The sequence below is a fragment of the Clupea harengus genome, chromosome 23, assembly GCF_900700415.2.
Source record: "Clupea harengus chromosome 23, Ch_v2.0.2, whole genome shotgun sequence".
Lineage (NCBI taxonomy): Eukaryota > Metazoa > Chordata > Actinopteri > Clupeiformes > Clupeidae > Clupea > Clupea harengus.
This window is the reverse complement of record NC_045174.1, coordinates 17309463-17322867: the sequence shown is the minus strand read 5'-3', so window position 1 is coordinate 17322867 and position 13405 is coordinate 17309463. Positions and strand designations below refer to the sequence as shown.

The 13405-nt window shown below is 44.7% G+C and overlaps 1 protein-coding gene across 1 annotated transcript in view; it reads right to left on the bottom strand.

The window, feature by feature from the left end:
• zgc:114120 (uncharacterized protein LOC619267 homolog) overlaps positions 1 to 13405 on the bottom strand; it is a 63152-nt gene that overhangs the window by 39144 nt on the left and 10603 nt on the right. The window contains exon 4 of the mRNA XM_031561592.2: positions 2153 to 2177. Coding sequence (XP_031417452.2) covers positions 2153 to 2177 — 25 coding nt within the window. The remainder of the gene's footprint in view (positions 1 to 2152; positions 2178 to 13405) is intronic.

Below are 13405 nucleotides of genomic sequence, written 5' to 3'. Positions count from 1 at the left end.
ACCATCTAGAACCAGGCAGGTCTCCTTCACTGTTAGACCATCTAGAACCATCTAGAACCACTCCAGGTCCCTTTCACTGTTAGACCATCTAGAACCATCTAGAACCAGGCAGGTCTCCTTCACTGTTAGACCATCTAGAACCATCTAGAACCAGCCCAGGTCTCCTTCACTGTTAGACCATCTAGAACCAGTCCAGGTCCCTTTCACTGTTAGACCATCTAGAACCATCTAGAACCAGGCAGGTCTCCTTCACTGTTAGACCATCTAGAACCATCTAGAACCAGCCCAGGTCCCTTTCACTGTTAGAAGCTGTCTGAGGCAGCATCAGCATCAGCATCAGCAGCAGCAGCAGCAGCAGCAGCATCAGCAGCAGCAGCAGCCCTCAGACAGCCTGCTAATCCTCCTCACACAGCACAGGCTCTGCAGGGGAGAGAGAGAGAGAGAGGGAGAGGGAGAGAGAGAGGGAGGGAGAAGGAGAGAGAGAAAGAGAGAAAGATGGAGAGAGGGAGAGAGATAGAGAGGAAGAGGCAGAGGCAGAGGGAGAGAGAGAGAGGGAGAGAGAGAGGGAGAGAGAGAGAGAGAGAGAGAGAGAGAGGGAGAGGGAGATGGAGAGGGAGAGGGAGAAGGAGAGAGGGAAAGAGAGAAAGATGGAGAGAGGGAGAGAGATAGAGAGGAAGAGGCAGAGGGAGAGAGAGAGAGAGAGAGAGGGAGAGAGAGAGAGAGAGGGAGAGAGAGAGAAGGAGAGAGAGAAACAGTGCAGGAGGAGCGACAGAGTGATAAAATGTTTCCGGGAGGTGAGGATGAGTGGAAACTGCAGTGAAATTCCCCAGCATGCACTGCACTCACAGAGATGCACTCACAGAGATGCAGGCCCAGGAAGCAGACCAGCAGACCAACAGACCAGCTCCACCCCAGAGTCAGTTTGTGTTACAGTAATTACAGTAGGGTGTGTGTGTGTGTGTGTGTGTGTGTGTGTGTGTGTGTGTGGGTGTGTGTATTTATGAAGTGAGTGTGTGCGTGTCTGTGTGTGTGCCTGTGTGTGTGTCTCTCTGTCTGTATTTGTGTGTGTATGGGTGGTGTGTGTGTGTTTGTCTGTCTGTCTGTCTGTCTGTATTTGTCTGTGTGTGTGTGTGTGTGTGTGTGTGTGTGTGTGTGTGTGTGTATTCATGCAGTGTGTGTGCCTGTGTGTGTCTGTCAGTCTGTATTTGTCTGCGTGTTTATGTGGGTGTGTGTGTATTCATGCAGTGTGTGTGTGTGTGTGTGTGTGCCTGTGTGTGTGTCTGTCTGTATTTGTGTGTGTGTGTATTCATGAGCACTGAGCGTGAGGCGTGTGTCTGCGGTGATTGACAGCGGTGGTGTGGGATAATGGGTGCGGAGCAGAACAGATGGTTGGCGTGTCGCTGCATTAGCTCCTATTAATTTATCCAGCAACACACTCAACCAGGAGAGAAGAACACACACACACACACACACACACACACACACAACCAGGAGAGAACACACACACACACACACACACACACACACACACACAGCAACACACACACAGCAACACACTCAACCAGGAGAGAAGAACACCCCCCCACACACACACACACACACACAGCAACACACTCAACCAGGAGAGAAGAACCTGCTCTCGTGATAATCTCTCAGTCTAATCACCAAGACCAGAACCAGAAAGATACACAAAGACACACACACACACACATTGATACACAAACTCACACACACACACACACACACACACACATAGATACACAAACTCACACACACACATATACCCATTGATAGACACAGAAAGACACATAGATACACATATACACACATACACACACAAACACACTTCCAAAAGCAGACAAATTGAAGCAGACATTTACAAGCGCTGACCATAGTTACACACACCCTTACACACATACACACACACACACACACAAACACACACAACCTTACACACACACACATGCACACACACACACACACCCACACCCTTACACACACACACACACACATACACACACACCCTCACACACACACACCCTTACACACACACACACACACACACACACACAGACACAGCCCTGGAGTCAAACAGTCATTCAGGCCCCCGAGCTATATTGAACCCAAATTCAGACAAGTTTGAGGAACTAACCTTGAAACTCCAGTAGTTTGGCTGTTGCGATGGAGGCAAGGGAGGGAGAGAGGGGGGAGGAAAAGAGTGGCAGAACGAGGGATAGGAATAGGGGAACAGAAGTGAGAAAGATAGAGGGAGGGAGGGAGGGAGGAAGGGAGAGAGAAAGAGAGTAATGAGTTTCACAGTTTTCTCATTCATTTGTGCAAACATGGCGCGTCTCCTTGGCAACCAATACACTCCCAAAGAGGGACGGAGAGAGAGAACGAGGGAGCGGGAGAAGAGAGTGAGAAAGAAAAACAGAGGCAAACAGAGAGAAAGAAAGACAGAGTGAGTGGAGTGGAAGGCTGGTGAGAGATAAAGAGAGAGGTGGACAGACAAAGAGGTAAAAGATGGAGGGAGAGAAAGATGGAGGGAGAGAAAGGAGAGTGGTTGGAAACAGTAACTGAGAGATGAAGAGAGAGGGATAAAGTGAGAAAGTAAGAGAGAGAGAGAGAGAGAGACACACACACACACACACAGATGGAGAGAGAGGGATGAAGTGAGAAAGTAAGAGAGAGAGAGACACAGAGAGATGGAGAGATGGGAGGAGAAAGCGACAGAGACACAGATGAAGTAGGAAAGAGGTGAAGTTCAGCTTGACATTTAACATGCACAGTAGCACAGTCTTCAGCAGCTGGCGAGAGAGAGTTCGCTATTTCCAGAGAAAGTCAACGACATGTTTGCTAACTTTCAGCGACTGAGCAAGCTCATATTGAGGAACAGACTGCACAGGGTGGCCTCTGACACATCATATCAATAACTTTCCAATTTGAACTTTCCCATGGACCCATTTGGTATTAAAAAAAAAAAAAAAATGAAAAGTTGAAAGTAAGGGTTGTCAGTGAACGGTGTCCATACAAAGAACGCCCTGTCAGCTCCCAGAGGAGTTCTACTAAAGACTCTCCACTGGATGAGTCAATGTAGTATTTTACCTGAGGGACTTCCGTTGTGACCTTCAAGGGTGAAACAGAGTCTTGTCTAAGAATACGCCATGCCTTAGCAGAATGCAACAGGGTGGAGGGTGTTTTCTATTTAAACCAAACAGCACACACACACACACACACACACACACACACACACACACACACACACACACACACACACACACACACACACACACACACACACACACACACACACACACACACACACACACACACACACACACACACACACACACACAACACACACACACACACACATCCTCATAATAAATAAGAGAATGTGTTTGTCTTCAGGGGCTACTGGACAACTCACTGCATACCGATAAAGGCAGCTGCTGCCACTCTACACCACCAAAGAAAACACACAAGTGATGATAGGACAACAGGACACGTTATATCTGTGACACACAAACACACACATTCACACAGATGCTTCTCACAATCAAGTGTTCTAGACCGGCGGTTGTTGAAAGACTGCAAATGGCTCCGTACCAAACTGTACATATCTACCTTGAGATTGTTCACGAAGAATCAGACTTAATGAATGAACACACAACCAAACAAAGCTCACGAGATGAGCGTTTCATCGGGATGGATTAAATGATGGGAGACTAATTACTGCACTCATGTCTGTCTCACGTCTGTCTCATGACTGAAGTCATCCCTCGCAGTAGGTCTGTAATTGCGTTTTGATTGCCTGCGATTGTTCCCTCTGTAATTATGTATTGTGCCGGGAATCACACACTGTTCTTCTTCAGTTTTTTTATTATTTTTAATATTCCAGATTTTGCAGTCGTTTCAACTCCCACGGTTTTCACGATATTGATTCCATTGCTGCGCTAACAGGTTTGTGCTAATACTTTGTATTGTGCTTGTACTCAGCAAATTGATACGTCTGCCAGTTTCATTTTAATTGACATTTTTAATTGCCTATTTTCCCCTTTGAAAATGAATGGGGGGGGGGGGGGGGGGGGGGGGGGGGGGGGGGGGGGGGGGGGGGGCAATACGTGTTGGTGGTGTATTGGCTAGTGTTGCTGCCCGGGTTTGACATCCGGCCCAGATGCCTTTGGAAGTTGCTTTTTTCTTAAAAACTTTTTTTTAGCTATTTGTACTGTTGTTGTGTTATATGTTGTCCCTCGTGGCACCAACAGGAGCAGCGCTCCAGATTTCGTTGTATGCAAATACAATGACAATAAAGGCTTTTCTATTCTATTCTATTTCTATTCTATTTGGACAAAAGTGTGGTATGCTGAGGATCTCAATTTTGTCCGATTCAGAGGTCGTGAACAGAGAAGGTGTATGTGTCTGGTGGTATGCTGAGTGTGTGCACTTGAAAGGCCACGATTTTCTGTCATTGTAAATATTCACGCAACTGCATGCTTAAAAAAACTGCAACTACACACCAACAACTATTTGTATCACACGGGTAAACAGGTGGTCAATATCATTTGATTGTTACGGATGAGGGAAATGTGAAAATGTTCACATGGGGTTTTGTAAAAGGAGAATTACCTTTCATGACTAGTTTGTTCAACACAATTTTTTCAATATTTCTTGTGTGCTGCTTTCATTCCCATGTCTGATCTGTGCAGTTAACATGTAGTGGTCCTCTACTACTGCAGAGCATTTTCTTGTGTAGAAGTAAACCCTCAAGGCTCTTATTTTGAGGAAGATAACGGGGGCAGTATATCGCTGCACATCAAAAAGTTGAGACTGTGTCTATAAAAAGCAAAAAACTTAAAAACTATACTTGATTTATCCGGCCAAATTTAAATCAAGGCCAAATTTAAATCAAGTATAGTTTTTAAGTTTTTTGCTTTTTACAGACACAGTCTCTAAACTTTTTGATCGTACATTCTAGTCCAAAATAAATTCTCCTGAATGTATGAATCAAGATGAATCTTGATTGATTTTGCTGTGGAGAGAAGGCAAATACAAAGGACGTTCTTCAATAGATCTCTGAAAGGTGCATTGCACACGATCAATTGAGACCATCAACTGATTTTTAACACTGACTGGATAATATTTAAATAGCACCGTGTGTGTTGTCTGCCTACATGTGCCAGAATGTCAGTGAATCACTGGTGTTAGATAATCGCTGCCCTATGCCTTGTTAGATGATATATATTGCTAATTCAACAGCTGGTAGGAGAGTCGAAGCATTGTTTCGTAGGTCGTAAGTGTTAACATCCTTGTTATTGCATAGGTTACGGTATACAACGGCCAACTGCTGTTGCAGCGCAATCATATTTGCATTTTCTTGTGGAAGTGCATCTCTAATTAAACTCTAATTACCTCTGGGTTTGCAGCGCACACAAAAAAATGACAACACACACATTCCCCTATAATTCTTTCTTACAAACACAATCATACACAGACACACACACAGAATCCTACTCGGCACTTGACTCTGAGAACTGCTTACCAAATTAGCAGTCTTTTCACACACACACACACACAAGTACACACACACACACTTTAGTGCACACCACACACACACACACACTCAAAGATTTGGACTTAGCCTCTTTGTCTCTGCCACACATTTGGCTGCCTTCCCATAGCTAAAGGCAGAGGTCGTCGATATCAATGAGGATTTGTCGGCTCTGTACAGGAAGACTGTCGGTTGGCCGGGAGTCTCGACTCCACCGCAGAAGGCTGAGAGTGCATTGTGGGTAGTCTGATGGTTGCTAGATAGCATTCTAAATGGGGGATAAACAAGCTGCCCCTTCCAGGAGTGTCGCTAGTGTGAAAAAAAAAAAACACAATCAGTCGATTTATAATGGGTGTGAGATTACATATTGACTGGTGTGCCGTGTATGTTGCTGTGCAGATAGTTTTGTTCTTTACAGTTGCTGTTGCTGTTGCTGTTTCTTGAGGTAATAAGCCAAAGCCTGAAACAACAGAAGTAACACATACACACCAAACAGCGGACTACCTCATTGATTCTTTTCTTCAATTCATTCTTTAGGCGACCAATACAAAGCTTTCCAAAGACCAAGGTACCATTTCACTACTATTAATTGCCCACTGAGTATTCAGACACCCGTACGTATTGTGACGTACTGCTTTTTGCCTACTTTATAGTAGCGCAGTGCCAGCTGGTGCCAGCTGAGGTTGGATGTGCATGCCTATTTTCACCGTCCTTTGACCAAAGACTTTCCCTCACGCCCTACAGACCAGACAGTCTGACTGTAACGGTCGAGTTTACGGCAGTATACCTCAGCAGCTGACTCTGTCAAACCCGGCGTGCCTCTGGCTCTGAACTATTCAAGATTCGGCAGCTATTTTGGACACTCCATTCCTTCAACCGCACAGCAAATGAATTGATTCAGTTAATTCAAACTAGTCATCATTTAACCTATTTGCCTGGCCACTAATGAATAGCGCTTTGAATGGTGTAATATTACATGGGCACTCAAGGGACCTGTGAGTCACTGGGCCCCATGAGAGACTCACCTCGCGTGGATGACACTCTGGATGAGGCTGGTCCACAAATCACCATAACACCACTATACACCAGGCAGCATGACATTAATGCTGCCAACCGGCAGATGTATGCCAGTCTACACGCATGCTTCCTGCTTACAAATAAGATCAAACTGACTTGTCTAGCCCTTAAAGGCACAGTTCTCCATCCTAATGAAAGGTTGTTGATATTTGGCTCGATTAATGTATGGCTTGGTTTGAGTCCGATTTTAAATAAGATCAAACTGACTTGTCTAGCCCTTAAAGGCACAGTTCTCCATCCTAACCAAAGGTTGTTGATATTTGGCTTGAATAGTTGTATGGCTTGGTTTGCGTCCGATTTTAAATGAGATGAAACGGACTTATCCATCCCTGAAAGTTTTGAACATCGCTACAATTTATCCCTAAATGTCCCTTGGGATAAATAAAGTGTCTATCCATCTATCTATCTATCTATCTATCTATCTATCTATCTATCTACAATTGTCACTCTTTAGCAAACACTTTTGTCCGAAGCGTTGCCGTATGCAAAGGTATTCAGGTATTCGCAGTATGTGTGCTTCCTGAGATTCAAACCCATAAACTCAGCGTTATAAACACCTGGCTTGCATAGCTGAGGCACAGGAAGACAAGGAGGACCAGGATAGGCCCTGCCTAACTAGTCTAGTCTAATGGCGGACTGAAGTGGTAAAGCTGATGAATCCCTCTAGGCTAAAACTCGATCATTCCTTAGCCTTCCCTCAATCAGCTCGGACTCAATCTACGGACGCTCCGCGACACCTGTCATTGATCGTGACTGGTCAGACACACACCGAGGTGCCAATCACACAGACAGCAGCACACTCTGACAGTCTGTCGGCCTGCTGAGGCAGAGGCTGTGGAAACCACTGAGCTGGAAGATTGTTCCAGAAGACAGAGAAAATTCCATTTAAGATGGTGAGTTATTGAGCCCCGTGAGTGAATGTGGACCCCATGTGGGCTAGCTGTCTGTGTTGAGCGATGGTACGGATCTACTGGGGTTCAGTTTAACTGGAGATCACTGTGGGTTTGTAACTGCAATAATCGAACCTTTACCCTTTTTCACAGCAGATGTGGCATTGATTCCACAAATGGGAAAACATAAGTTTAAGTTTGTCATTATATGGCGTGTTACATTATATATTTTTTACATTGTGATCTTTGTTCGTGTCCATGATCAATTAAAAGACAGAACGTAATCTTAAGAAAATGTAATCTAGGCCCACAGGAGGAAGCCCCCCGTACATGCCCTTGTTAACTTGGAAGAGTGGGATGTTAAAGGTTAAAGGTTAAAGGTTAAATGTTAGGCAACCTGGTTCCTGTCCTCTTAGTCTTGTCACGATATTAAACAAACCAGCGTCACAGGTGGCTACGTTAAAAATGTGTCAATAAATAGTATATAGTAATAGTAAATAAATGGTACTGTGATGTAGTCTCATGTGGACCTAAAGGAGTGCCAAGGGTCGCAAGATTGATATCACAGCTTATTGACTGGCGATTAAAGCGTTCTGTTAATGACACAATAAGTAGCCTGTCTCACTTCAGACTGGTGTCTTTTCTCAAAGGTTGTCGTCGTAAAGACCTGCCAGGCCTGTGCTGAGCTGGCTTTGTTTTGTAATGATTAGCGATGGGTTATCGCTTGTTGGGACCTTCAGCTTGCATTGTGCTTGGGATACACGCAGCATTGCTTTCTGCCTTGAGCACCTTGGGTACGTTCGTCGTAGGATTAAAGCTAAGTTAATCAATTGGCCTTTTAGCCCGTTAAGATTAGCGAGCTGATTGAGAACAGCAAATATCGGTTCGTTAACGGCTGACCCGCATCCTAATCATGTGGTTAATTTCAAGCAGGCTAAAGTTATCATGGCATTTGCGCGTGCACGTCCTACTTCAAAAGGCAGGAAAGGTCGATCACCAAAACCATGATTTTCCAACGGTATAATGGTTCTAAACTCAAAGAAAAGGGCTCTTTTTTTCTCCGCTGGCGAGTAGGAGATGAACATGAACGCTTATGAAGAATACAAGACCATAATCATGGCAAAATTCAACACCACCACCGCTGTGAGAGCAAGGTGTGTTGGCATGTTTATATGGTGATATCTATGTATGAATACCTGACACCAAGTGTCAGCTGGTACAGAGGTTTCATCTACCGGTTTGCATCTGCATGGTTGCTAGTTCAAATCCTCCCACCTCCTTCCTCGATGTAGTTTTACATTTCCTTGGAAGTCGCTTTGAATAAAAGCGTCTGTTAAATGACTAAATGTATTAATAACAAATGCAATAAATTGAAGCAGTGAAAATAAATTGTCTGTATTTCTCTCTATTCTTATCATGAGTCCACCGTAATCATTTTCTACAATAATGATATGCTATGGTGTACTAATAACACTCATATAATTATGAGTGCTTTGTTCTCCGCATCACCGACACTACAAAAATGTACCACTCGCAAAAAAGCGCAAAACAGTCAATGTGGTGTTTGCAATAAATGACTCGAGAAGGTCTTGTAAATTAATGATTCCTTGTCGGCTGAATCGTTAGCGCTCATACAAGAATAATGGATCTTGGCGATCGCAAAGAACTCTCTCCCTCCGCTAATCTAACTCTAATATCAGTCCTTGGTCAATGGGATCCCTCCTTTTTCCGGGGGTGTGGCAAGTTTATCCAGCTACACTTAAGTTAGCCTGCCCTGGAGCAGGTTAGTGCTAATCGATATGTAACTATGGTGATTTATCAAAAGTTGCTTCCACGAACCAAAAAGAGGGGCGTTTTTTATCTTAGCCTGAAAATTAGCTCGCTAAACCGTTTAGCGAGCTACGACGAATACCCCCCTTGTTTGGAGCAGTAGGCTACACTCCGCCTCACAGTGATAGTAGGTGTCCTAGGCCTACTTGTTTGGAGCAGTAGGCTACACTCCGCCTCACAGTGATCGCTTATTTGCGAGATCTTTTTAGTTTCAACCACCGTACGGTCTTCTGACTACATTTAGCAAGCTATTGTCTACCCCTCAACTTGTTCGACTTGAACTGTATCGTGTTATGTTGGCTACCCTACCTTCATAAAGTTCAGCAAATGGATCATAGGCCATAAGTCTTACAACAACCCCTTTGAGGTTGGGGTGCCCAAGGCCGTTCCAACCGCCTCACAGCACACAGGCTACAATTCAGTGCATTGCTGTGAAGAGTCCCTGTTGTTGACTGTCTCTGTTGTTGACTGTCTCTGTTGTTGATTGTCTCTGTTGTTGACTGTCTCTGTTGTTGACTGTCTCTGTTGTTGACTGTCTCTGTTGTTGATTGTCTCTGTTGTTGACTGTCTCTGTTGTTGATTGTCTCTGTTGTTGATTGTCTCTGTTTCTTGGCTCGCTTTCTTTTTATGTACTCCTTCTCTTTCACTGACCTTTACTTTGTGTTGAGTTTCTTTTTTTTCCCCTTTCAAATTGTACATGAACACACACATACACTCATGCATACAAACAGCTGACCAGCAGAGACTTTCACAGACATGCAGAGTGAGTAACACACACACAGGAACCTAATTTCATAGGGCAACGAGCACCGCAAACGGGTGTCCCGCATCAGTAACCGTGCCGTGAGAATAGGCAGGGACACCTACATTCGCTCATTTCACTGACGCAAAAGAACGGCGCGTTCAAGCAGAAATGGGTTAAATAATGAAGTCCGTGAAGTAATTATTTATCAGCCAATCACAATGATTCCAACAGGGCCCTATTAACACTGACATGTTTCTTAAATAAATAACCACAAACAAAAAAAAAAAAATTTCCAGTCGCAAGCGGAGCGGTTTGTAGCAGAGGAGACGGAGGTTCCTGCGCGGGAGGTCTGGCCGACATTAAATAATTTACGGAAGTTTCATGGAAAAAGGTGTCGCCTAGTCGACATGGAACTCCCACGTCTGTGTGCGGACACACCCCAGCATTTTGCTGACCCGCCCATGTTTGCGTATGGGATCTTGCTCATGTTATGATATATTATATGTTATGTTATAAAATGATTTTGCCAAGTTATTAAATGACCCTAAGGTCATGTACAGTGGACTTTGCGCATTGCCCATGACTGAAATTAGGGCACACACACACACACACACACACACAGACACACACACAGACACACACACACACACACACACACACACACACACAAACACAGACACACACACAAACACACACACAGACACACACGGAGCTACTGACAAGGGGAAAGATCTAGTAATAAGGAAAGATCTAGAAAGATCTAACACACACACTCACACACACATATCTCTGACTAACTGGTCGCAGTCACACTTTCTGACTCCTAGGTGAGGATGACACAGCATTAAGTCCCCGCAGGCCAGAGACTCCATTAGAAGCTAATTACCCGTCCTGGTGAGAGGTCTGTGCCCTCTCAGGCTCTTCTCTCTGAAAGGTCTCTCTCTCTCTCACACACACACAAACACACACACACACACACACACACACACACACACACACACACACACACACACACACACGCGCACACACACACGCGTTTGCACACTTCTCTTTTAGGAAGGTCAAAGAGTCAGGGACTATTTTTGCCTCTCACACAACAGGGATGATAACCCCAGGTTCACACAGCAAGTGTGCATTCCAGCGTGACTATGTCACACACACACACACACACACACACACACTCATACACGCACGCACACACACACAAACGCTGAGACTTTCAAAGGCCTTAAGAGTAACACACCCAGACTCATACATAGACACCCCCCATAAACACACATACACAACACAAACACAAACACATTTCTGCCCCTCACGCTTCAGTATTGACAACCCAATCTTCACATAATGTGTCCTCAAGTGTGACCATTCATATCACATACACACACACACACACACACACACACACACACACACACACACACAGACACACACACCTGATATGATCATTTGATTTCCTGAGATCTAATGTTGAAATGTTCTGTCCGGAAATAGGATCAATCTGCAAAATCCCTTAGATAAGTGCAGTGAATGGCAGGCTTTTATGATTTTATGTCTTCTATCGCAAGTCTTGCGACAAATTTCCGGGATGTGTGCGTAATGTTTAGGCTTTATACATCTCACTATCTAAGACACTCTTATCTACATTCAATTGAATCGACCTATTGTGCTTCACTGGTGGTGAGAAGTGACTGTATCTTATCAGTCACTGGTGATAATGCCCGTTAAAGCATTGGCCTAGGCCTAACCAATCAGAAGCTAGAAGAAGCTCAAAGTCAGAGGCCTGACCAATCGGAAGCTAGATGAAGTACAAAGTCAGAGGCCTAACCAATCAGAAGCTAGAAGAAGCTCAGGCCAGACGAAAAAGACTCTCCCTCACACAGTTACCATGGCACAATACAAAAGGTTCTAAACTTCAAAAGGTATGTCTTACAGTATTAACTGGCTAGCTATTTATAACACCGTTTTATCTATTTATCTATTTATTTATTGAAATTGTGTTCATTCATTTAGCAGACCAGTTTTATCCAAAGCGAGAATATGACACAGCGCACATTTTCATCAGCACGTCCACAGGAACGCATGACCTTGGCTATGCTAGCACCTTCCTAACCCTACCAGCTGAGCTGAAGAAGCACTGCATTTGGACGGTAGACACTTATGTGAAGAGGAGACACACCGTAGCTGTCCAGCCAGCCATCTGGATCAACACTGGTGAGCAGGAATCAGCACAACATCGGACAGTGATCCATTCACTCCCCCAACTCCCACACCTCTTCAGCTACAACGGCTGCTCTGTGAAATTTCAAGTGACAATATGTAGATTTTTAACTTATTAAGGTTACAGTATATGTTTAAGGAACATATTGTAGCTTCTACGTCTATATTTCCTCCTCAAATACATCTTGATGGCGCGTGGTCATGTGATGGGGGAATTAAACACCAACGGTCCAGGCCTCTGGCAAGCAGGAATCAAAACGACGTCCACCACAGATCCTCTCCAAACACACACACACATAGACACACACACACACACACACACACACACACACACACACACACAAACCCTTCAGCTACAATGGCCTCACTGTGAACCTTGAAGGACCCTCTTCAGGGAGAGAAGAAAGGATGCAAACAAATGTCAAAAACACGCCCCGGCGCAGTGCTTCCTCTCTGGGCTAAAATCTGAGAATCTCCCCGTGTTTCTGCCCGCTATGGATACTGACCCTCACTGGCTTCGAGCGCCACGGATATCCGACAGTCGTTTCGTTTGTATTCATTTCCGAGAGTCCGGAAGATTCATCCAGAAAATGAATGCAGGAACAGTGTCAGGCAGCGCAGTTCATGTTTCTGAGGGCGACTACAGAGGCCAGTCATGCACTCCACTGACCTCAGCTAAGAAAGGCAAACGTTCGTGAACAGTTTTTCGTTTGCGTTGAGCTCACTGCGATCGTTGTGAACACACACAAATGGTCTGAGGAGGTAGATATATCGGTGAGCAAACATGGAGGCTTGGTTAAATCGAACAATTTGGTATGTCTGTTTACATGAAAACGTTCTAGTCTAAACCTCCTCCAACACCCTCAGTGTGACTCAGCCACTCCATAGGGTTTGATATAGATAGATGACTCAGAGACAGTAGAAGTGTGGAAAGAGCCACTCCGTAGGGTTTGAATGGACAGAAGTGAAGCCAGAATACAGGCTACTTCCTGTCGGCCTCTCGCTGACCGCTTGACTACAGTGCAACATAAGGCCCAGTTAACCTCTTGTCTACTGTGCAACATAAAGGCCAGTTAACCGCTTGTCTACTGT